The 25,725-nt window shown below is 55.3% G+C and overlaps 1 protein-coding gene across 2 annotated transcripts in view; it reads left to right on the top strand.

The window, feature by feature from the left end:
* The window catches only part of SLIT3 (slit guidance ligand 3), a 538,957-nt gene that overhangs the window by 455,589 nt on the left and 57,643 nt on the right, over positions 1-25,725 (top strand). For both annotated transcript variants that reach the window (XM_039877365.1, XM_039877366.1), the window contains exons 13-18: positions 5,830-5,973; positions 7,225-7,388; positions 17,189-17,339; positions 18,593-18,667; positions 25,081-25,224; positions 25,500-25,643. In XM_039877365.1, the coding sequence (XP_039733299.1) occupies positions 5,830-5,973; positions 7,225-7,388; positions 17,189-17,339; positions 18,593-18,667; positions 25,081-25,224; positions 25,500-25,643 (822 nt within the window). The remainder of the gene's footprint in view (positions 1-5,829; positions 5,974-7,224; positions 7,389-17,188; positions 17,340-18,592; positions 18,668-25,080; positions 25,225-25,499; positions 25,644-25,725) is intronic.

The following is a 25,725-nucleotide window of genomic DNA, read 5'->3' as shown; positions in this document are numbered from 1 at the left end:
AACCTATTCTGTAAAAATACTGCTCCTACTGAAGGGAAGGATTCTGCCACGCGGTAGTTGGTTCCATCTTTTCCCTTCTGTGTATCTGCATCTGAGTGTTTATGACGTGGAAAGTGACTCCCCAGCCTTGCGTTGGGGACAGGGGGCTGCGTGAAGCCTCCGGGCCCGCCTTTCTGTCCCACGGTCTTTTCCCGCACTCTTTGTGCGGGACGGGGCTGCTGCACTCTTGGTCAGCACCAGTTTTTCGGGAAGACCTTGTGCTCTGCAGTTGGGAATGTGCTCGTGGCATTTCCAGACAAACGCCACCGCAGCTGGAGGAGGAAGACCGCTCTCCTCCACAGACCCGTGGCAGGTGTGCAGAATATAAATACCGCCCGGAATGATAGCTCTGGGACACTGAATCAACATGCGAACCGCTGGAGTTGCCAAGGTGATTTTAATGCAATTTATCATTAAACCTGACTCCAGATGTTTGTGTTTTCCAAGCCTTGCAGCACAGGCCTGTGAGCCTCGGGGGAGTTGTCACTGAAGGGATGTGGCCAAGGATAGTAGCTAAAAAGGGGGCCTGAGTGGTCTTCTGCCCGCTGGCGTCTTTAGGAAGACTCAGCGTGCTGGGTTCTTTTCACTGATCAGGGCGGACCTCATTTCCCTCGTGCGGTCCATCTCCCCACATTCCTGGACGAACGAAGCTGCAAGCCGCGACAAGTGAGAAGAGCCCCTGGCACTTTCCTGGCCCGGCCAGGCCCCGCGCCCTAGCAGAAGGCTGAGTCACAAGGGCCCTCCTTAGCCTAGACTTGGGGTATTTTACCACCCCGCCCCCAAGCTCCAGCTCTGTGGTTCCCAGTGGCTTGTTTCCTGCCTTGCTTTTCCTGAAGGCAGCAGCTCCTGGAAAGGATTCTCTCTCGGCGGCATCGTTATGTTGGTTAGTCAGTGGGCTGAATGCTAATACCTCTTGACATAGAACATATGTGGAAGCCGAAAGTGCTCCAAGAAGGTGGGGGGGGCGGGGAGGGCGCAGAGTGCCTCGCAGAGCTAACCCTGGGAAACAGATTTAGAAGGCGGCGTGCGGTGTATGTGTTCTCCCGCTCTCGGACGTGCTGCTCTCCTTAATTTCCTCTGACGGGAACGTGGCTCTTTTTGTTTTGTTTCATTAGAGAAGCATTACTAAGTTCATGAGAATGGCTACCAGAATGGAGCTCCTTCCTCCTGTAAGCATCAGGTGGTTCCCGTGGTCCCTCAGAGCCAGGCCGTGCAGCAGGGTGGCAGAATGATGGGGGTGAAGTCTTTGGACTAAGATAGCTCAGATCCAAATCTCAGCCTACCGCTTACTAGTTGTGCAACTTTGGTCAAAGGTACTTAACGCTTTCTGCGTGCCAGAGGTGTCCCCTGTCAGATGGTGTGGGGAGAGTCAGTGAGTTAGTATTTGTAAGGCACGTGGTGAGCATAGCGCTTATTACCTATTTGATATGACCTAACGTACTACCTGTTAGGTCCCGTGGGCCCAGCTGTTCCCGTGGCCTGATCATCCCAGCTCCTCCCGTTCTTTTTATTGACATGACCTTTGAGGTTCCTTTGAAAGGTGGGTCCGGGAGCAGGTGGCCCCAAAAGATCTCCTTGGATCTGCTTCTGGGGAAATATTTATAAACACAATATGCCCCCAACCCCCGGACTCACTGGATCCAACAGTAAGATGAAGTAGATGAAGTAAGATCAGTAGATGAAGCTGAGATCTAGTTGGGGCATCCAAGTTTTGAGTTTGTGTACCAGGCAGCCTCTCACATGAAGCAAGCTGGAGCATCCCATCTGACATGAGGGATGCTGTCACCTCCGCTTCATCCATGTCCCTTGGTCTGCCCAAAGGACAGTGAGAATGCAGGGTGTGCCTGAGCCAAGCATACTGGCTCCCAAATCAGCATTTACTCAATGATCCCTGAAGGTTGAAACCCTGCTTTGCACAGGTGCAAGCCGCTCAGCGAAGAACCTGCCACTTTGTGCCAATGGCAATTTGGTGAGCAGCCCACCTCTGCCAGCTCAGCGCCAAGTCCTTCCTAAGAGCTGGCAGGACTCCTGATGCCTCTATACATCCAAGAGGCAAGCAGAGTCTTCTAGACCCAGTCAGACCTCCATCCACCTGAAGCGTGCCCAGGTGCCTGCCAAAGCTAGCAAAAATAGCCACTCCCCAGAGACAGGAACACCTCCCGCCAGGCAAAGAAAAGAGAATATGGGTTTTATGTAGTGGGTGAGAGGGGAGCTTTGGCGTCAGACAGGCTGAAGCTTCCGTTATTGCTGGGTGACCTTCGTTATGTCCGTCACCAGCCTGACCCTCAGCTTCCTCACAGGCAAAATGAGCCTTAGTGCTGCTGTGAGGATGAAGGAAAACTGCGTGGAAGGTGCTTTGGGACATGCTTGGCGCAGGGCCGCACGCAGAACGTGGTCCCTACAGATGGCGCTCCATCGTTGTGACTGTGTCACGCAGCAGTTACACCTGAAAGGGGGCCGAACCAGGACAGACCAGAACGGGGAGAAACCACCCTTCCAGTGAGCGAGGGCGAGGCCTGAGATCAGGACTTCTCACAGAACTGCCGAACCCCATCCCAAACAGCCGTTTCTCTCTCTGTGCTGCGTCAGAGAGTGTTTTCTGAATTCCCCTCCAGCTCTTGTCCAGGTACCAAATGGCTCAGCGATCCATTCACAGAAGCCGGGCTGAGTGGGGTGGCTGCCCGCCTTCCTCCCAAAGGAGAAAGGACAGAGGACAGGCTGTTAGGTCTTGCCGGTGCCGAGGGTCAGTGAGGCCGGCCTCAGCATCCAAACCGGGATAAGCAGCTTCATGTTATCTCTCCCTGCACCTCCGAGTTGCCTCGGGGAGCCAAGCATCCTGGGAGAGAACAAGGGACCGAGGACTCTGCCCTCTCTGTTTCCTCACGCCCCTGCTCCACACAGGCTGCACCTCGAGCTGTCTTTGCCGAGACCTGCCAGCCTGGGCGGTTCGGATGCCTTACATCTTTGTGATAACATCCCATGCTGACAGACCTAGAAGCAAAAGGGGACGGAAAGCATCCGGGTCAGGAAACGAAGGCTTCATAGTTCCAGGGGTGAAGACGGTCGCCGGAAGCGTGTGTCGTTCGGGTACCCTTTCAGGGCAAGTCAGAGCTGCCACCCGTCCCTCCCTATGGCCATCCTCCCTGACCAGTGTCCATCACTGCTCAGAACCAAGTACTGCAGTTGGGCTTGTGAATCTGCCCTCGGATCTCAAAGCTAAATGCCTACTCAGGCAAGGAAGGTAGAATAAGCTAGTGAAGGGCAGCAATGGGGGGTGGGGGAGCTGTGGCAAACAGAGAGCATATGTCCTATCTAAAGGGGACAGCCACTCCATAGCTGCCTCCAGGGGACCACGCGTTACTAGAGCTTCTGAAAGATTTTCCAGAGAAAATAGAAGTGTGTGTGTGTGTGTGTGTTCGTTCCCAATTTTTAAAACACTGAGAGGGCTGAATGAACATATTTGCATCTGGGACGTTGCAATATGTTCCAGGGAGGAGTCTGTCCTCGGGCCATCAGACTGGCACCTATCTTTTGGTCTCTTCACTGAAAGGTTCACTATTTCTTAGCCTACGTGATGCCTCAGAAGGTCCTGAATATCAAGGTTTAGAACAAGTCATTCACCACATACCTCATTTTTCTTTTCAAACAAACAAACCAAAAAGCGTGTGTGTGCACGTAAGTGCGTGTGCGTGCGTGTGGAGTCCATTCATTCTTGAATCTTGCTTGCTTGGTCCTGTTGGGTCCTCTAGCTTTTCCGCTTACTTCTCTGCTCCATAGCATCCTAGCATCCTTCTTGATGTGCCCACAGTGGAGTGGCCTGTACATTCCTAAAATGTACTGTACAAAGCACAGAAAACTCTTGGGGGAAGTGCTGCAGAGGAGGTAGAGATAGGAGGGGTAGACAAGGCGTGAGGCATTTCTAAGGAAGAAGCTGAACCCTCTGGAGACCTGAAGTATCGTCACTACTTCCTGCGTGCTCCCGGAAATGCGTGTGCCCTCAAACGAACCCGCCAAACGCTCAGCCTCGGTTTCCTCGCCTATGCAACCTGTGAGGCCGGCTCTGCCCATCTTCTCAGGTTATCGCGAGACTCACAGGCTGTCGGAGAGGCACTTTGGAAAACGAGATGTGTTCTAGCAACATGAGCTTTTTTCCACTGCGAGGCGGGAGGACATCTGTGTGAACCCTTGGGACCATGCCCATTATTAGCCAGATTAAACAGGCAGTTCTTCTTGTCACTGCCACAGCTGCCTGCCTGCACACAGGCCTGCAGCAAGGACAGGTGGCAAGGATGATTTAGCTCCCATGGGCAGCCCCACCCTTACCAACTAAAGTCCCCCTGGAACCGGCATCGAGAGCCCCCGGGGACAAGCCAGCCCACTACAAATCTCATGGATCACTGAAAGCTCGGAGCCAGCCTTAGAAATAGAAATTTTAAAAGTTCAACGTGTTAGCTGGTTAGCTTAGCTCCCCCTTCCCCACTTCCATTCAAGAGGGGGTAAGAAGTGATTCTAAGCTGGTTTCGAGGGCACAGCTCGTCCGTCTAGGACCATAAAGGAGAAGTGCATCGTAAGGGGACCCAAAGCCCCTTGGCCTTCCCACTCCATCTGGAAAACTCTAATGCTCACGGCTTTATCCATGGTGACCCAGAGTTCCCCGCCCCAAAAGACGCCTTCCTGTGATGCTTTCTCATGGTGGGGAGGGATCTGAAGAACTAAAGCCATAGCAGAATGGGTTCCACGTGGAAAGGAAAGCGGCCCTGGGGGATGAGGGAGGGTACGGCCCCCTGAAGTTACAGATGGACTTGGGTGTATGTCTTAATCGATGTTTGTGCTAAGCACTAAGAATAAAGGGAGGAAGAAAGTAAATGTCATTTGTGCCTTCAGAGAGCTTGCAGTCTTGGGCAGGAGGCAAATGGTAAACAAGAAAACAAATACCCTATAATCACAAATCGAGAAAAAGGCTACAAAGAAAATAAAGAGGGGACTATGAGAGACCGTAACGGGAGGTGTGGGCATACCACAGGTGCGGTGGTCAGGGCAGGCCTCCCTGAGGAGGTGACGTTCGAGCTGAGACGCAGACGGGGAGAAGGAACCACCTTATGGAAGAGGGAAGGAGAGTGTTCCAAGGACCTGGGCCTAAACGCACATGGAGTTTTTCAGGAACCGAAGGGTTGTGAGTGGGGTGGAGTGGAAGAGAGGGTAAAGGGGCAGAGATCGGATCACACAGGGCTCCGTGCGTGCATGCGTGAGAGAGAGAGAGAGAGAGAGAATGAATGAATGAGTGAGTGAGTGAGTGAGTGAATGAGTATATGCATGCATGCATGCCTACCCATGAGTATTTTTTCTGGGAGGATGACCTGCCATTTTCATCAGGTTTCCAGTGGCATTGGTGATCCGAAAGAACTCTAAGGACTCATCTAAATCAAAATGGCCCTTAGTCAACTAGCGCTTGGAAACAGTTGTGCCAGATGATTTTTTGTGTGTGATTCCTGGAATTGCTGCATTCTCAAGCAGAAAGTGAAGCAGATGGGGTGCCATGCAGGTCCTCCCCCAGGGAACGGGCTCAAGGGAAGGCTCCAGGCGATGGCAGTTTGTGGCAGTGTTGTGGTGACCAGGAGTGCGAGTGCCCAGGCGTCTTCTGTGGCCACAGGAATGCAAGTCCCTCTCCCGTCTGCTCAGCAGCATGGAGGAGAGCGCCCGGAGCTCTGTAGCCATTGCCTACAGATGCAGCCCTTGGCCCTCGGGTAGTGCCCAGGGTCGGTGGGTCACCAGCCTCCCTTCTGCTTGCAGCCTCCTCAACGCCAACAAGATCAACTGCCTGCGGGTGAACACGTTCCAGGACCTGCAGAACCTCAACCTGCTCTCCCTATACGACAACAAGCTGCAGACCATCAGCAAGGGGCTCTTTGCCCCCCTGCAGGCCATCCAGACGCTGTGAGTATGCCGCCTCGAGAGCCAGCACGTGCCCAGGCAGCAGGGGACCCCAGACACCCAGTCGTGGAGATCACCCAACATGAGGGCACAGCGAGCACGTCCAGGAGGACTTCTAGAGCCTGCAAGGAGGACAGCGTGGGAGCACTCGCTCCCCTATGCTGAGCACTCACGCCGTGCCGGCACCACTCAGTACCCCCGCTCTAGGCAGACCTCATAGCAGCCCTATGGGGTAGGCGCTGTTATGGTCCCCCAGTTCTATGCGAAGAAACGAAGGCACAGAGAGGTTAAGTAACTTCTTAGGTTGCGCAGCTATTGAGAAGCAGGATTTGGATCCAGGCAGGTGCTGCTGAGGTGCGGCTCAGCTGCTCTCAACCACTGTGGCCACTGTATTCTGAGCTGGCTCCATCTCTACCAATAACCCATTCCTGCCCGCCAACCCCCTGCACAACCAGGCCTCCGATACGGGTATTCTGGGGGCATTTCGCCTCGCTCCTCAGGCACTGCAGATGTTCCTAAATCATTCAGTCAGAGAGATGGCCACTGACTCCAGATCTCAGCCTGTGTTTCTCCTGGTGGCTCCAGCCCGGCCTGAGATCTAGCCCCACCCATGTGCTTGGGGGCTTCTGGAGACTCTCTGAGTCATCTGGCACCTACTGGCCCGGGAACCAGAGATAGCAACCAACAAAGAGCACGAACAGCTGCTACATACTGACCCCCTGCCATGTGCCAAGCATTGTGTGCAGCGCTTTGCAGAGATTTCTTCCTGAGCCGGGGGAAGCAAGGCCCACGGTGCTGCTCTCACGATGCTGCAGATAATAACAGTTCCCGCTACTATATATGGAACACCCACCATGTGCCAGCCGCCATGCCAGCTGCTTTACGCGCTTGGTGTTACTGAGCTCGGAGGAGTAAAGTGCAGTCTGCTCTAAGTGTAAACCCTGGGCCTGCGGCTTGCTTTGCCCGTCAGAATTGGTGTGGTGAGAGTTGAGGTTCTCAGTGGTGGGTCCTGCCCCGAGTGGGGGGCAGGCTGAGTCCCCAGACCACAGCCAGCTGCACCTGTGACTGTCTTTTGCAGGCGGCAGGCCCCAGGCCCCCTCTGAGTCCTGTCTAAAAGCAGCTTCCACGTCCCCTAAGGCCTCCAAAGTGATGAGGGATGAGGGGTGGAAGCCTGCCCCCTCCCCCAGCACCAGGTGGGTGGGGGTGGAGCAGACACCACGGGTCACTCCTGACTAACTCCCCTCCCTCTCGCAGCCACTTAGCCCAAAACCCATTCGTGTGCGACTGCCACTTGAAGTGGCTGGCAGACTACCTCCAGGATAACCCCATCGAGACCAGCGGGGCCCGCTGCAGCAGCCCACGCCGGCTGGCCAACAAGCGCATCAGCCAGGTCAAGAGCAAGAAGTTCCGCTGCTCAGGTAATCAGGTTACAGGGCTGGGCCCCGCTTCCCGACTCAGCACAGCGGCCCGGAGAGGCCAGTAATCCAATCTAGAGGACAGCGAGTGCTGTAATGGCTCCTGGGGAGCATCTTTGCAAATTAAATTGGGGAAATTCAGTTAGTCCTGCAGAAAACCAATTACCTTATGGATTTAAAATAAAACACAGGCACACAATAAAAGCATGGTCTGGGCGGATACACTGTTTCAAGAGAGACGGAGCCCAGGTGGCAGCATGTCTCCAGGGCTGGGTAGAAGCTGGAGGCTGGGGCAGCCTCTCCACATTTGTTTTAGTTCCTAAAGCGTGCTGTCCAAATGGCAGAGAGACGCACGCCGGGCCAGGCAGTGGGCGCAGGTCATCTTGGGGGCCTCTCATCCCGTCTAAGACCACCTTGTCGCAGTCCTTCGACCACAGTGCATTATAGGTTTCACAGACATTTTCGCCAGCTGTCTCCCTCACCTCAGACTGCTCCGTTCTGATTACGGAGAGATCAGCAGAGTTTTGCTCAGGAAGACAGCAAAGCCTCGCTCTCCAGTTCCCAAGCCGTCTCTACAAACCTTGTTCCCCACTGCACCCAGGAAAGACGCAGGGGTGAATGGCAGGGGAATTCTCAGCTCATCTTGGAAAGAGAAGTAGCTCTCCTTGACCCAAGAGCTAGGTGAACAGGCAGTTAAAAAATGACTATCATTTGTGTCATTTGCTACTGAAAAAGAATCACCAGGCTGCACTGTGCTCCCAATGGTGAGAGATTGATCGCACGAGGTGCTGAGACGGGCCGGAGCCAACCCTCCAATCTGTGTGTCAGCGAGAACCTTCCTTCTCTCCCCGCCCGAGAGCGCCTTATGTGAGAGAGTTTTCTCGGGGAGGATGCCAGCGTGGGCGCTGGTCGCCAGGAGAGGACCAGCAGGCAGACTTCTGCTCCCTGCAGGTTGTTCTCGTGCTCTAAGTCGGATTATTTAGTCCGTGTCTCCAGAGCGGTACACTTTAGCTTCCTTTTTTATGCCTCCCCCACCCCCCAACAAAAGCAAATACCTAGAGAGTATGTGGCAGTATGAGACGCTGCTCCCGATTTGTCTTCCCAGAATAACGGTGTCAGTTTTGAAAGCAGTTTCTCGCCGAAAGGCGAGCACTGCGCTGAGTGCCTCTGCTGCGATCTTGTTCTTCAGCAGCCCTGCGAAGTCAGCAGGACAAGTCTCCCACGCTGCAGCGGAGGGGGTCGAGGGCTCGGAGGTGATGGGGCACCCCAAGGTCACAGCCTGCAGCGGTGGAGGCAGGGCCAGACCCCAGGTAGCATCTAGGAGAAGAGAGGGAGGTCCAGCTGCTTGAATGTCTTTCTTTCTCAGTCTTATGGCCCCGCCCAACCCCCTACCCCACCCCTGAACTCTTTCCTAAAGTTCCTTTCTGGAGCTGGCAGCGTCTCGGAGGAACATCCTCGCCTAGCCCAGAGCTGCCACCCGAGGCACAACCATCCTTTCCAGGGGCCTTTCCTCGTGACTCACACCTCTCTCCCCTCTGTTTCTCCCCCGTCTGGCCAGGGCTGAGTTCATTAGCTCTGACAAGCAGTTATGCCCAAGGAGAAGAGCGATGAAAGGTAGAGGGAGGCAGCGTGCCGTCTGTCAAGCCCGGCCCCTTGGTCTCACAGAGGTCTTGTCGTTGTCTCGGGCCCCAGATCTGCCAGGGTTCTGGGAGGCAAGGGCGGAAAGGAACCGGCCCACAGTCCGAGGACCGGCGTCTTCCCGGGACGCAGTCTCGGCAGTTTCCTCGGAATGACCGTAGGCTGCGCTTGCGGGCGCGGGGAGGTGCAGAAAAAAACAAATAGAGAAAAACAGCAGTCAGACCCGGGAAACCGTGCGGGAGAGCCAGTTCTGGCTCCGGCTCTGCCCCTACCTGCCTGCCTTTGCACCGGAGGGGCCTAGCTTATTTTCCTATCCGGGGTAGGAGTAAACAGACAGGGAGAAGGGGCAGGGTTCTTAGATTGACCCTCTCTTAAATTTCTTTCTTCTTTTTTTTTTTTTTGTTTTGATCAATACCAAGCAGAAAGATTATTTCTATAAAGGTAGAGAACGTTAGAGCGGCAATGAGTCTGACGTATGGCATTCAACGTGTTTGTATTTTCTGTAGCTGCAGAGAAGAAAGGCACAGAGAGCTACTCCTGAGCTCCAAAGGCCTTGGCTTTGAGAAACGCTGGGGCCCAGACTGGCCCTGGCCTTGGGGGAGACAGAAGCTGTAGATCTAAAGCTCTGTTTGCAGGAAGCTTCAGAAGAAAGGAGGGGCAGGTGACACATACTGGGTTGGACAGATAATAACTCTGCATTTTACTTTCCCTTAAAAGCACCCCATTGCAAAGACAGCTGATGTGATTAGGAGCCAATTTGAGGGCTGCTCCTGCAATGCATAAAACCCCTCCGTGGGCGGGGCGTCTGGTTTTCCAGCTGCCCTGTGTCTGCCTCTGTCAGCTGCACCCACCGCCTTGGGCAGCAAGATCAGGTTAGAGGTGAAGGCTGCAGTCCGCGTAATCTGACCATCAGATTAAGTCCTCCTGAAAAGGCACCATCTGGCTGCCTGGGACCCCAAGCCCATCCCTGGGGGAGCACTTAGCAATTGGAAGATGCTGTCTGTCTTCCATCCTGCCTGCCCGATTTGTGTGTGGAGATCCAGTCGGCAAGAAGAAACTCTCATGGTGAAAAGTACAGAGGGTGGTGACACAGTCCTATATCCAAAGATGGCAGACAGCAAGACACCACTCAGGGAAATCAAGTTTCAGAGCCCTTGGGGACCACCCAGGCCATGCTAGAGAGGACAAAGTTGGGGCCCGCACAGCAGAAGAGTTTTATTACGGTTTAGGGTAGTGTGTACAGGACAAGATCTGAAACCCAGGACTTCTGACGTACTTCGAAGATTCAGGGTAACTTTTTCCGTAGTCCCTCTACTTCTTTCTGTTGAGGACAAGGAGAGAAGGAGATACGATTTTAAGGCCTGGAGGCAGGAATGAGAGGGATGGATCTTCCCTGCCCTGGTCCTGAGGGCCTAATCAAACTTGAATACAAAATCCCCAAACCAGAGTGTTTACAGAGCCCCGCTCTGGCACCTCTGGCGGTCAAAGCGAAGCCGAGGCTGGATGCCGGTGGCCAGCTCCATTTGATCAGGTGGGAGGGCTTAGAAAGAGGACGGGCCAGACCCAGAGTGGTACAGCGACCATGACTAACTGGTCAACCATGGCAGGTGACCCATGCACTGCCGAGATGCTGAGACCATCTTGTCCCAAAAACATGATGTGGAGGAACAGCGACCCCATCCCTCCTGTCAGAGGGCAGGGCGGGGTGGGTCCCAGTCACCTGGCCCTGGCCTCTTCATGTCATGGTGCGCCCTCATCTGGGCCCTTGGCATCCAAAATAGGTGGTTGCTGTCTCCCCTTACCCACTCACGTGACCCACAGCCGTGGGGAAAACCAGGAAATATCAAGAAAGAGCCCAGAATCTGGTGTCTTCCCCCTTTCCTTCCTTCTCTTCATCTGAAAGAGGCCCTGCATCGTAAGGGACATCGTCACCTCCTCTGTGAAAATCGGTGTTCTCAAACCATCGTGACTGTAGGTGTCTAGTCCCAAACCCAGGGCCCCGCTGGCTCCTGTCATTCTCCCTGGCTAGGAACATGCGTTTTCTCTCAGTTCTAGCCCTCCCCCCGCATTATACCTCCAGCAATCTGAGAGGAACGTCTGTCAGCCAGAGGGTTTCTGGGGACCCCGGATGATACCGGGCGGAGGCTCCCGAATTGCGGCCCATCAAAGGACTTTTTCCTAAAGAAGATCGTTGCGGCTTTGCTAGACTCCTGGGAACTGTGGCTTGTCTCTGTCTAAGGGGCTGGGGGAGTAGGCTGTGATGGGACCACCTGCTGCGGGGGTGGGCCCGAGGTTGCAGAGCAGGCAGAAGATGCTTCCGCTGAGTTCGATGTCTTGCCAGATCAGAGGGTGTCACCGAGTGGGGTTTAGGGGCTCAGTTCAGGCCTGCGATATGACCACAGACACCGGACGTCTTAATTCTCTCAGGAAGGATCCGATCCGCCCTGACACTCCTGAGCAGGAGTGTCCACTAGTCTCCCCCCATGCTCCCCCCCACTTCCTCCTGTGTCTCCCCTGGGGCGGGACACGGGGCAGGGGACTCCTGTCTTCAGAAGTGCTCCCGTGGAGCCCCCCTCCTGGCACTAACCACACTCAGTGGGGGCCTGCTCCGGCTTCCGCTTCTCCACGCTGCTTCCTCTGAACGCTCCTGTCCTCTCTCTGACGCTGCTTCCTGACCTTGACTCTGACCGGTCGCCGCGGGGCTTTCCTTTGTGCTTGATCTAACCATGTGGTGGAACGATGGAAACGGAACATGGTTCTGTCAAGCACCGCGGAAAGCACCGCGCTCTCCTGCAGCATGGCCGCCGCCGCTGGACACCTCTTCTCTGCTCTGGAGCACCGCAGCCCACCGCCTGCCAGCCTCCCCGAGGGCGGGGTGGGAGCCTGGGGGGTTCTCGGAGTGCCTGCCCCTCTAAGGAGCAGACAAGGGCTGGAGTGGGTGTGGAGGGGCACGCTGGGGCAAGCCACGCTCCGCACCCACACCTCCTGCCCCTGGCGGAGCCGCCATGCCCCAGCCAGTGAGAAAGGCAGACAGATTCAAGCTCAGAAATCATCGTCTGTCTTCTTTCAAAGGGAACAGGTACACCCAAGGCATATGTCCCATTGTTTCATGGAAGAGTCCCGGCCCAAGGTCATTTTCCCAAGTGGTCGCTAACCCAGAGGTCGTACTGCTCGTGACTTATCTCACTGCCACCTGCCATCTCGATGCTTCCAATAGGGGAGGAATGTGAGCACAAGAATGGCGAGACTTTAGGTTGAACCTGTAAGACTCCTTCTGAACCTGACCCCTCTTCTCATGAGCGCTTTGGCCCTGGTCCCCGTGCAGCGTGAAGTCTAGTCTGGCTCCTTGACCTTCCAAGCACAGTTAGCATGGAGGCCAAAGAACCGGATTCCTTACATGGGGCTAGTTCAGTGCCACATGGGGGCCCTGCAGAAACCTGCTGCCTCTGACAATAAAGAGGGATCTTGGTGCCTCCCATTCTGCTTGTTTCATGATAAATCCTAGACCCAGGATAACTAGAAGATTGTGTCGTTGGTTCATGCCATGGAGTCTGTGTCCTAGCCCATGAGAGACAGCTGTGATGGGAACCAAACCCTGGCCTGGGCCCAGGAGTGGACTCTGGGCTCCCAAGGGGTGTGCGTGACTCTCCTTGACTTCTCTCTCAGGTCACCACTCGCCAGGGGCCCAGCATGGCTGAGGAATGGGGAGTCCAGCTTACCCGTCCGAGTTCTTTTACTGTGTATTGAGTGCTTACTATAGGCCAGGCACTGAACGGTTTTACGTCGTTACCTTTTTAACTTTCACACCAACCCTATCTATAAGCCCCAATCTCTAGACGAGGATGTTGAGTCTCAGACAAGTTAACTAACTTGCCCAGGGTCAAGGTAGTTCAAGGGTCAAGAGCGTTCAGCAGGAATGTTCTTTACGGCTGTAATACTCGGCCTTCCCAACTGTCCACAGACCCCTTGCTTTGAATTATAAAACCAAAAAGACCTTGACTTGAATGGATAGGGAGTTGCAATTTCTTTTTAATGTTCCCTTTCAAGCTTCCTTTTGTTAATGGAGAAGAACGTGAGTAAGAAGGAAAACAAGCAGCCCTGTTTAACTGGGTCCTCCTGGCCAGCCTGGATGTACCAAGATCCATTTGGTACAGAACCAGTCCTCGGCCCAGAGAAATCCCCATTCCCTCTGAGCAGGGGGCATTCCGAGCTCCTCGGTGCTGCCCCTCCATGCCAGGGCCCAGGCCTTTTGGGGTGTGTCCATAACGGTGTCCTTCCGTCAGCACCTCCCTGGTCCTGCAGCAGAAGGCTTGTCACCAGGCTGCGCCCAGCCACAGGCCACGAGCATCTCCCTCTGCTTTGAGGCACATGGCTACATTCACGACACACTGGTGGGGATAAGTTGCTAGGACAGCCGTTTGCCCAACTGGTCACCAAACTAATGGCAAAACAGTCGGCGTTTGCTAGCCACTGGTGTCTGATGCGCTGGCCTTGGCCCACGAGTGGATAGCCGTGTGCCTGGCCGTGTTCTCCTGATCCCATCCACGACGGAACGGCCCTTTGCTGGTCCACGTAACTCTTTTTCAAGCTGATGAACCCCGGCGGGCCTCCTCCTCCCCCAGGGTCCTCTGTCTGCGCCTTCTTCCTTTTATCCTACCCGTCTCAGGGATATCGGAGGTAGAAGAGAGCTCCGGACACGTGTGTTGACTGGTCCCAGGTCATCAGATAACGGCGAGTCTGTGACTTCCGCTCAACAAACGGGTTGCCCAAAGAATGGTGCAGAATGCAGACTGCTAATGGCGGTAGCCACCCCGGGCCCAGGACGGGCCCCTGCAGCCAAGTCCATCCAAAGAATGGGAACTTTGGTTCCCTACCTGCCCAAACCCCATGACTCCCAAAAGTTACATACATCCTCTCCCAGGAAGTGGCTGTAGGGCAGGGATTCGTAATAACATCGCCTTGCTGTGGATGTCCGCCCCCCCAGTCTATTAAAGCTTCTCCATGATCACGTACCAAGTGTCGTTGTTCTGAGCCCGGGAGAGGGGAGGAGACCGCGGGGGCAGGGGCAGGAAAAACGCCAGGTGACTTCAGCTGTCCCAAGAGCCGTTTCAGCCAGAGTTTAGTTTTATGACCCTTCTTCAAATCCTTCGAGATCTCTCCCGTCAGAACTTGCCCCAGAGAGAAGAAGCGGCAGCCTATTTCAGTTACTCCTCTCCTACTAAGTATTTCTGGCAGTGACAAATATGCATTGAGATTGAAATTGACTTTTAAAGCTCTAGAAAAGTTAAAAATACTTTTGGGCGGTTATGAGCATTAGGCATAACAAATGGCTCCGAGAAACTCTGGGTAGTTTCAGTAATGAAATATGAAGTGATAGAGGTGGCATTTGAGGCTGGCTGTGGCTGGGGAACAAACTCTTTCGGTTACGTACATATGCCATTAACATTTCTGGCTCCCACTCATATAAAATATTACACTCCCACCCCCTCGTTATTACAGACCAGGGCAGTAACTGAAACAGCAGGGGGCCAGTGCTGGAAAGAACACACCGGTCCATCGAAACTAATTGCAAAATCGTTTTATTAAAATGGGTCAGCGGCTCCATCGCAGAGGTCTTCCCGCTATAATCTAACTATACCACAGAGAGCGATTCCTGCTAACTACAGCCGCTCTCACCTTGATTAAAACGAAAACGCATTTAATCGGCGGCTGTCCCCGGACGCAGCCCAGCCGGCACGCATCTTCAGGCTCATGTGCGGGAGCAGACGGCTCCCTCCTGTCTCTCTGCCTGTATCAATACTCAGGGTGCCTCCGCTTTGCAAGGATCCCATCGTACACACCTTCTGAAGGAAAAAACTTACGCAAATGTACGAAACGCCCCTTCATACAGTGACCACGGGGAACCACTGGCAGGGGACAAGAGAGAGTTGTCATTCAGCCTGGTTTGCAAAATGAAATTCACCCAGGACTGGGCACACTGATGTGTCTGGAGGAAATGGCCCAGGTCAGAGCCATTCAGTGGGAGGGATGCTGGCAAGCTAAGGGCAGGAGATTTGCATAAGGTGTTGGACCAGGAAGCCACCCAAATAACCAGGGGGACCAGTGGCAGGTTTTGCTCATGTAAGCCCTGGGGGTAGAAGACAGGGTGAAGGAAGGAGGGGGGAGGGAGCGGAGAGGGAAGGGGGGCAGCTCCAGGCCTCTGACCCCTTGCTTTAGGTAGAAGTTTTGCTTCGGAACCAGAGGCCCACCAAGTTCATTCCCAGTCAGGACTTAGCGCAGGTAGATGACGGAGAGCTGAGGGGGCGGAAGACATCTGCTTCCTGCCTCCCTGCGGCCCACGGCAGGAACGTGCCGTTCAGTCCACCTCTGCCACGTGGGACTTCACGATTGGCCCTAGAAGGACGGGAGCAGGGTTTTGTCAGAGAGCACGCCTGCCGTAGAGCACAATGCCGGCCACGTGGGCCCTGGCAGCAGCCGCCTGGGTTCACCCCTCGGCCAGGCCCTGCGGCCTGCAGGCCTCAGTTTCCGCATGCATAGAGTAGAGTCATAAAAGCCTCAGAGTGTTTTGAGGTTTTAATGTGCTCACTCATTTGAAGTTCAAAGAATAGTGTCTGGCTCGTGGTCTATGCTCAGTAAGTGTCAGCTATTATCACTAGCTACACTGATGTTTTGGTGGCTCCCAACATGCCAAATGTTCTACTAGGTTCTAGAAAAAACAGTAGTAGAATCACAAATGTCTGTGCAACCCTCGATCCTTTCCCAGAGACCCTTCGCGGCCTTGATCTCCCCCACATCTCCACAACCCCTGTGGGACAGGGGCAATTATTTGGTTCCCGTCGTACCTGTGGAGAGACTGAGGCGAGTGAGCGGCAAAGCCCGGACAAACCCACGCCCTCTACAGCTGGCCCCTCAGTCCTGCCAGGACCCCACGCAGCCCCTAGTGCAGCTAGGGCCACCAAGGTCCACCTCGACTGGCTAAGCAAACAGACGATGTTCACACTCTCCGAAACACTTAAGAAATACTCACGTACGGGACACCCGATGCGCTATGGCACCCACTGATGTGTTGGACGAACGTGGACCGAGCTCTTATTTTGTGACTAGCATTGTGCTCGCGAAACGTCGATGATGCAATAATAAAGGCCCACAATCCCCATCAACTAGCTGGTGTCTGATGGGGGAAACGGTTCCCCTAGGCCCCTTGGGGCGGTTCATGGTCTCACAGAGGTTTGCCAAGGTGCTGGCGGGGGCATGGGGGAGGGCATTTCTGATCATTAGGGCAGCACCCCAGGGTGTCTCTTAGCACATTGGTGGTGCTGTTACCATTACTGTGCAACCTCGAGAGAAATTAAATTTTGGAAAAACAAATCTTAGCTCCAGCTGCTCTGAGCTCATCGGAACTGGCCTTTCACTAGTTGAGCAGAGCTTTCTCTCAAAGCAGAGGGGCCGCGTTGCACGCTCACAAGAGTCGTCCTTGCCTTCACAGTGTTTTAAATCTGAATTCATTATCAACGTTTTTTAAAGGATTATCAGGCAACCTGAGCCCAATTCCCAAGCATTAGGGCAGTGGGCTCCGATTCCCCAGGTCCGCAGCTCTCAGCATTGCCTTTCTGTTTCGAAGCCAGGTGTCACTGGTCATCTGTGACCATATTTTGGGCCTCCTTTATTGTTCCATTACCTACTGAGGCCCCGAGGACAGCTAAGTTGGGGACCCCCTTCCCTTACCTTATTCCCACTCCTGGCCTCGCCCCCATCAGAACCCTGTCAAGATGCCTTCCTTTGGATTGTCATGAACATGGCCATCACGGACTAAGTAGCCCCCTAACTTGTGGGCAACATTCTGTGCACATGTGCCTAGGAGCATTTCTCTGAGGAGAACACCCCTAACTTTCATCAGCTTCTCAGAAAGGGCCGTGACCCACAAAAGCTTAGGACCCCAAGGAGCTGGAACCTGGTTTCCGAGAGGACTGAGTGGTGAATGTCAAAGACCAGTTGGAAAGCCAGGGCCTGGGAGGCTGGGGGATGGGGAGAGCACCAGCAAGGTGGCCAAAAAATGCAGGAACGCTGCGTCTGTCGCCGGACCCCACCCCCACCCCCACCGCCCACAGCCTCGCCAGGTGCTGGGAGCCCCGGCGATGCTGACGCCCCTCTTTGGCCCCCGCCAGGCTCAGAGGATTACCGCAGCAGGTTCAGCGGCGAGTGCTTCATGGACCTCGTGTGCCCCGAGAAGTGTCGCTGCGAGGGTACCATTGTGGACTGCTCCAACCAGAAGCTGGCCCGCATCCCCAGCCACCTCCCCGAATACGTCGCCGATCTGTAAGTCCTGCCTGGGCGTGAGTCTCCCACGTCCCCATACACCCAGTCACCCTGAGCCGGCCCCAGCAGAGGCTCCTGGAGGTGGCCCCGCCTGGCTCAGCCGCGTGGGCACTCCTTGGCTGTCTCGTATGTGCTGAGCTGAGGGCAGACACGCAGGCATCCCCTGGGGACAACTTGCTCGCACTTAAAGACAGGTCGTTCATTCTATAAATGTTTTTTGAACACCTACTGTGAGCCAGGCGCTGTGCTAGGCTCACCAGCTTCCACAATGAACAAAGCAGCAGATGGTCCCTCCTGACCCATATGAAGTGTCTAATATAACCAGAAAGATGGGTGTTAAACAAGTAATTGTCAGAAGGCGAGAAAGCAACTAGGATGATTAGCTTTATCTGAGCTTCCAGTCACCCATGCTACTAAAGGGGTGTGTTGATTTATCCAGAAAAGGAAAAGCTGAAAAGTCACAGCATGGCGGGGGTGAGGGCACATGGGGGCTGCTGGGCCGGGGTCCGATGCCTGTCTTTTCCAGTCTTCCTAAGACTGGTCCGTGGCCTCTCAGATCTGAGTCTCGGATTCTTAACTGTGACATGGAGGCAATGACCCTACCCCCTAGGGTGGCTAGGAAGGCCCAGGGAATGCAAGCCCAGAACTCATCTGAGCCCGGGCACAGCGCAAGCCCTGTGTAAATGACAGGGGTCTTCACTGCTACTGTTGTTTTCTTTGCCTTCGCAAGTCACAGTAGGACACGGCGAGGCACAGCCTTCTTGGCCCTCCTGCTTGCCCTGAGCATGCGTGAGGGTTGGGTGAGGGGTCCCTGAGCGGCCCCCAGCATAGGGAGGTGGTCAGGAATGAGCTGAGAGGCTTGGAGGATTGGAAGAACCAGGGGAAACTTCCAGGGCCAGGGGGTCAGAGTTGTCGTCGGTACCCTACAAATAAAGGTAGATCATTGGCAATTGATTGATTGGGTGCTGAATAATCAAAAGTACAACTCACCCAGTCAAAGGGGCTTCCTCCAGGGGGAGGGGCCCGGCCTCCTCTCTTTCCTGCCCCTCTCACTCCCCCTCTCCCTGCTCCCCTCCACCCTACCCCTACCCCCAGGCTGATTGGGCAGACGCTGAAGTTTTCCATGGCTCTCTCCATCTTGGCTGAGTATGAGGCCCAGGCTGCAAGTCAGCTGAAGCCATGAGGGTCCTGTGGGAGGCGCCATAGAGGGCAGTGAAGGAGGTGCCCACCTCCTCTGTTTGCTTCCCATGCAGGCGACTGAACGACAACGAGATATCTGTCCTAGAGGCCACTGGTATCTTCAAGAAGCTGCCCAACCTGCGGAAAATGTAAGTCAGCTCGGGAACTGGGCAGACTGTGGGGAATGCCGGGGTGCAGGTGGCTCCAGTCCAGGCCCTCAGCCTCCCCGAACCCCTGCCACGGGCATGTATTGGAAAGCAGGCCCCTGGGGCATGGATGTGAAGACACAGACCAAAATGAAATTTCTCTGTTTTTAAATTGTCAAGTGTTGTGCAGAGGTGCATTCCAGGCCATCCTGACCCTCTCTGTCCCCTCTGCTTATCCCGATCCCCCACCCCACACCTAGTATCTACCTCAAGGGGTGGTGGGAGGACTCAGAAAAGGACCAGCAATGGGATATGGCGGTCTAGGGTGCATGTCACTTAGTAATTTTTACAAGGTAACAATTTAAAAGTTTGCTTTTAAATGGACTCTAATGGCCTCTGCTCCCGTGATGCACATCGGAGTGGAAATGCCAGCTGCTTCCGGCGTGGGCTTCAGTCTAGGAGTTCCGGGGTCTGCCCGGAGCCTGAGTTTAGGCATAGGACCTGCGAGCCTCTGTATTGGCTTTTCCACTGTCAGGGCTGCCTGTCGTCACACCCCTGTCCCTGCCTAGGACTTCGGGCCAAGGCACAAAGACAGCAGGATAAAGCTGCTGAGCTGTTAGAGCACACGGTCTGGGTCAGGCACTGTGCTCCCCGCCTGCTGCACCCCGTTTCGTTAGTCCCGCACACCTGCCTGCTGGTGGCTTCACTGTCCCCTTTGTGCCGATGAGGAAGCCTGAGGGGCTCAGAGAGGTTCCATGACTTCTGTAAGGACACACAGCCAGTGAGTGTCAGAACCCCATTCACAGACGGTTCATCTGTAATCACGGCCTGGGCTTCTTCCCAAGGGCCCCAGCAGAAACGGCAGCCCAGACAAGGTGCTCTTTACCCCCGAGCCCCTTCTCCTTGACCCCTCTCCCTAGGTCTGCCCCTGGAATAAAGAAATGCAGTCAAGCCCCATTGTCATGGAACCCAGATTTGCTGAAGTGCCTACTCGCTAAAATTCACCTGTAATCTCAGAATCAACAACTTGCGGTGCTGCCGTGGCCCTGGTAGACACAGACAGAGCAGACAAACTCAGGGTGGCCCCACACGCACGTTCCCAGCGAAAGTCACACAAAGCCACACTCTCGTTTCCGCTCTCGTTCTGTAAACAAGTGTCCCTTTCGCCGTATATTTAGTACCACACCTTTTTGCATGTCTGTACTTTTCGTTGGCAGTTTCACTGTTCAGAATGGCGCCAAAGCACAGTGCTGAGTGCCGCCTCGCGGTCCCAAGCACAGGGCTGTGAGGCGTCTTTCGGAGAAAATCCGTGTTACGCAGTTTTGTCCCCGCGTGCGTTAGCTGTGGGCTGTGAGTGCCGGGCGAATAAGTCAACCACGTACGTTAAGTAAGGTGTCTTTGTACAGAGGCACACACCAACCGAGGTTAGGAATGCCCCGGTTGGTGAAAAGCACCCAGAGGCTCCCAGGAGCCTGACGATGTGTTTTCCCTGGGAGCAATGGCTCCACATTCACTGATTCATCTTCCCGGCGACTTTGTAGAATACTGAGAATTGACTAGAATTCGTCTTTCTGTCTTGTTCTCCACTCTCCCACTCATCTGTCCCCTCCGAGCAAGAAGGAAAGAGACCTTCTCCTGCCCTGCACAGCACCTGGATCTCATAGTGCTATTCAGACTCCCTCCCTCCCTGCCTGCAGCCTCCTCTGTGGCTGCGGCTTCAGTGACGGCTCTGTGACTGGGGCCCAGGAGAGCACTCTGAAGGGACGGCTGAGAGAGGGGCACGCGTGGGGCCCGGTGAGGGTCGGGCTGGCTGTGTGGTCTAGTTCCCCTCTAGTTTTAGGGACCTAGCCCAAATAGCACCTGTCTGAAGCCAGGAAATATCCTTTTTAATTCAAACCAGAGTATGCACACTTTATTTTAAACCTCAAGACAGACACTTACATACATGTGGAGATACTGGCAGGTATTAAAATGAGTAAAGCCGGCCAAGTGCATATTTGCCTAGTCAACAGGAACAGGTAGTCTTCACTTCCAAAAAGAAATATGCATTCTCCCATTTTGGGTGAAACACAAGCACTGTGAGCCTGTCCTTCACCTTTCTGCTTTGACAAAACACGAGTAAAGAGCACGAGTTCTGTACGCCAAGGAAAACAGCAGCACAAATACGGGATAAGTGGCAGTAACTCCCAGCCCCAGCATCCAAGCAGCGGGAGGGAGTGGTGGGCTCCGCGGCAAACCGTAAGCCCAGTCCTCACCGAAAGAGGCAGATGTCGCTCAGCCCGGCCCGTGTGTCCCGTGCTGGGATGTAGGTCAGGGCTGCCGAATAGTCCCACTTCTTAGGAGCAGCCGGGGATATCGGGAAACCGAAATGTGAGGCGAGAACAGACCGGCCTGTCCCTTCCCTGCTGTGCGACCCTGGGATTGTCCTCCGCCTTTCTGAGCCTTCGGTTCATCATTTGCGTGACAGGACCATCCACCTTCCTTGTCGTTTATGGGCACGGAGAGATAAGACGAAAGACGTGGCCCCTGGCCCTGGGCTGGGGCGAGAAAGTGCAGGAAGACAGAGGACGGCTGAGTTGAGTAACCCAGGCAACCGGCTATACGTTTAAAACAGGAGTCGCAAACTCAAACGCTTCCGGGAACCGGCAGCCAGCGGCACAAACGTGGAAAGGTGCCGGGTGCAAGGCCGTGACGGCGGCGGCGGCGGTAATTACCAACAACAACGTTAACAGCCACCAACACGTTACTCTGTGTCAGACAGTGCTGATTAATTAATTTAACCCTCACTGAGAAAAACAAGGTTGGGGATTGCGTCCTACAAATGAGGAAGCTGAAACACAGAAAATGAATAAGTAACTTGTCCAAGGTCAGAAATCAATGAGCAGACCAGGAGCCCGGGGTGGTGACAGGGCAGGTTAGCTGGGGAATGCACACACCATGCGAGGAGAGTAAATGCGTGTGTGCATGTGCACACACGCACAAATCCATGTAAATAATGCCGGCAACCAGCCAGTGACCCGATGGGGCAAATCTAGTCCTAACAGGCACCATCGGCAACCACTTTTAAAAAGTAACTGGATGGCAACTCTGTCGTTAAGTAAAAGATGCTTACGTTTTGGGAACTGGTCACCACCCCTGCACCCCCACGGAGGTGGTGGGTCAGCTGGATTGCTGCCCATCAGAGCGGTGAAGCCAGCTGTGCCTGTGCCTGAGTCTGCTGAGCTCCCCTCAAGAACCGTGGGGCCAGGGCCCTAAGGTTCCACTCTTGACTCAAGCCTGCCAGGGCGCATGGGTGAAGGGGAGTGAACACAGCCAGTGGCTGAGACTCTGCCGTGCGCCACCGAACCTTGACGAACCTACCCGTCATGTCAGAATAACATCTCCCTGAGCACCACTTGTGCCAAGGGACACAGGGGAAGTATGAACCGTTACTCACAGGGGTTATTAGTACCGTGGTCAGCCAAGGCCATTTTCAAATGACATCACATTCAGAGCACAGGCGAGGCCTCTCTCAGGCGCCTTCCAGGTCAGCTTCCTCTGAAGGAGAATCTCAGCCAGAGTCTGGAAAATGGCAGCTCCCACGTGGCTGGGTTTGTTGGCAGCGGTTGTGTTTTTAATAAGAAGTCACTCACTTTTACAAATTAGGAGTTTGCACAGAAAAAAAAAAAATCTGGATTTCTGGCATCTTCCAGGAAATCAGAAAATCCAGCAGCGCCGGGCCCACATTCCCAGATGGCTCCGAGTTAGCTGAAGAGTAGCTGCCCCCTTACGTGGGGCACATGTTTTCCTGGTCACTGCTGTCCCCACTGGGCTTGCTTCCATGCGAAGTCACCTACCTGGGCCCTGTGGACATTTGACCTTGCAACCGCAGCTTGAAAGAGAATCCCCACCGCGGGGGGAGGGGCAGGCCCGTGAGGAGGGGGACGGGACCGGAGCATTTTCTCAGTCAGGACCCCGTGTCCTCGGTTTCCGGAAAAGCCCCCTTAGCTCTCTCCCCACTGCCTTTTCATCCGGGAGGAGGCTGTAGACAGGATTACAGATCCGTTCCTATAGCCAGACAGTTTTTGGACTGAAGAGAGATGGCCCTGGAGGAGGCTGAGGCTCGCCTCCTCAGACTCCAGCGTCCCAGTGACACCATGTGAACCCCCAGACTACAGGGGCCTCCGTGTTTCTTGAGAGAACGAGAACAGGGTCTGAAAGCCTCGCCCGGCAGCTTACAGAGGCAGCTGGGCCCAGGGTGACGTTCGTCCTGCCTCTCGTTGCTCTGCACCAACCTGCGCCTGGACCGAGTCCTCTCCGTTGTGAGACCCCCACCCTCGGCGGAGTCAGGGTGCCGAAGCGGGATTCCCTCCGGTGGTCTGCAGAGGCCGACGCACCGGTCTGCGTCCGGAGGGCTGGCCTCACGCCTCTCTCGCTCTCTGCTCCAGCCCACGCTGCCCGCACTTCTGAACAGTACTTCGATGGATGGAGAGAGAGAGCAGCAGCCTGGTCTTCTGGAAAATTCTGTCCCCTTTTGTACTCTCCTCTTGCTTTCCATTCTCCCAGCCTAAGGAAATCCAGTTCGCAAGCCTTACAGTAATGTGGTGTTAATTTTGCTCGTTTAAAGAAACAGGTGTGAGGAAATGGGAACCCTCCCCCGTCACGGCCGCTTTTACTCATCTCCATTGCCCGGCCCAGGCTCTTCAACTCCCCAGTGTCCGGATGAGTTACAGCTGCTGGGAGAGGCTTCACCTCTCGTCCCACATCGAATTCGGGGGCAATTTGCAGTCTCCCCTGCGCATGTCTTCATTCCTGGGTTAGCCTGGACCAGGACTACCAGGACGTATAAGAAAACTGACCGAGTTTAAGGAGAGCCAGGCAGGGAGGGAGCATAGATCCAGGGTGAGTCCTGACTCTCCGATCCTGGGGGAAGGGTCCTGAGGAGAGCTTGCTCCTGTCTCCCTGGCAGGAGAGAGGGGGCCAGAGAGAAGGGACAAGGCACTGATGAAGCACAGGGAAGGGGCACGTGATGCAAGAGTGGGACCGAGGCGTCGTGTCTCCTCCACACCTGTCTGCAGGTGTGGGCACTGCCTCACCGTGCAGGCCCAGTACTTAGAATGAGGGCGGGTGGCCTCCACTGAGCCCTTGGGTGCCCAGTTCCACCACTTGCTCCGAGTCCATCACTGAGAGAGGCTTTCCCCCCAAAGGTTGCTGGGGGTCAGCCCCGAGCGTTGTGAGGAGGGCGCTGGAGAGAAGCAAACGTCCTGGAGACTCGGCTGCCGGGTCCCCTGCCAGTGCTGTGGGACCTGGCGCCGCGCCCTCCCCTCTCTGGGCTCAGTAGGCCCAGCCGCTCAACGGGCCGGCAGCTGGTCCATCTCTAGCAAGCCCTCAGCTCTGACAGCCTCCGGGTGCTCAGCAGTCAGCAGGCTCCGTCTCCACCTGCGGAACAGGGTTCCTGTGCATGACCCTGACCGGCCACTAGCTCAGGAGGCTGGATTCCTGCCTCATCTTGCCTCAGCTCCATCACGTCCAGCTCCACCCACTCCCTGGGAGGCCTTTCAGGCCTGAACATTAGCGTAGTCCATGGAGGCTCCCAGCTCCCCCTGCCTGCCGGGAGCAGGGACCTCACAGCTCCAGTGGCTCTGCAGGACCCACTTGCTGCTCAGAGCCCTTGTGTGGCCTGCTCGCGGTGACCAGGCAGCGGAGGGAAGGGCCTACTCTCAGAGTCGGGGGCAGGACCGGAAATGGCACCGAGGCTCAATAGGACCCAGCCCACTTTAAGGAAAGGCAAGAACCCATACCCCAACCTCTGCGAAGCAGTCATGTCAGGAGGCTGGTGTTCATATCACCAAAGGAACATTCTCATAGTGAGAGGCGGCTCACCGGAGGACTTTTCATGCGCCGGAAAGCCTGGCCTCAGACCCCAGCTCCATCAGCTGTGCGACCTAAACTCTCTGAACCTGTCACCCCATCCATAAAATGAGACAATGCTAAAAACAGTAGCCATCTGATAGGCCTTGTTTTGAGGGCTCGGGGTGTTTCTGTTGGCCGAACCCCTCACGAGTGCTCAGGGTGTGGTGACTAGGAAGTGCTCACCCCAACGGGGGGAGCCTGTCCTAGGTTTTCCTCCTGCCCTCTTCTTGAGATCCCCGGCTTAGTGAGCTCTCTGTTGAAGAGAGGAAGTGAGTTTGAGAATCACTACTTTACGTCTGCCAGTCCCCAGGGCAAAGAAAGACTTCAACCCCTCACAGTCTGTTTCACAAAGGAAGCCCTGCCTGTGTGGACTGGGTGCCCGCTCCCCCAGGCACAGGTGCTGAAGACCGAGCTCCCCGCCATCCAGCCGTCCCTCCAGGGGTGCCTGAGGGTCTCCAGCTGGCGGCAGGACGAGCGAGTCCCTCCCTGAGTCTGCCCTAGTCCATTCTGTCCCCTTTGTCCAGAAACCTGAGCAACAATAAGATCAAGGAAGTGAGAGAGGGCGCCTTCGACGGCGCCGCGGGCGTGCAGGAGCTGATGCTGACGGGGAACCAGCTGGAGGCGGTGCATGGGCGCATGTTCCGCGGCCTCAGTGGCCTCAAGACCTTGTGAGTGCCCGGGGCCCGAAGGGCGACGGGTGGGGGCAGGATGTCGGAGAGGGCCTGTGAGGGCTGGCCTGCCGAATCCCTGCTGGATGCATAAAGGCATCAGGCATTCCCCAGCGCTTGCTAAGACCGCACGCACGCACACATGCACACACACTATCACACGCCATCCACACACGACACACTCCACAATACCCACACACGCACACACGCACACACACTGCTGTGGAAAGGAACGGACAGTGCCTGTGCTCTCATCCCCACCCCTCTCCCTGCAGGATGCTGAGGAGTAACCTGGTCAGCTGCGTGAGCAACGACACCTTCGCTGGCCTGAGCTCGGTGAGACTGCTGTCCCTCTATGACAACCGCATCAGCACCATCACCCCTGGAGCCTTCACCACGCTCGTCTCCCTGTCCACCATGTAAGTCCTCCTGGGCCCACCGCACTCTGCCGCGGGGCTCCGGCCCTGCAGATCTCTCCCCTCCCAGCTCTCTGCTCTCTGG

The sequence above is a fragment of the Pteropus medius genome, unplaced genomic scaffold (assembly GCF_902729225.1).
Source record: "Pteropus medius unplaced genomic scaffold, Ma_sr-lr_union100, whole genome shotgun sequence".
Taxonomy (NCBI): Eukaryota; Metazoa; Chordata; class Mammalia; order Chiroptera; family Pteropodidae; genus Pteropus; species Pteropus medius.
The sequence above is the reverse complement of the archived record's forward strand: the minus strand, read 5'-3'. Positions and strand labels throughout refer to the sequence as shown.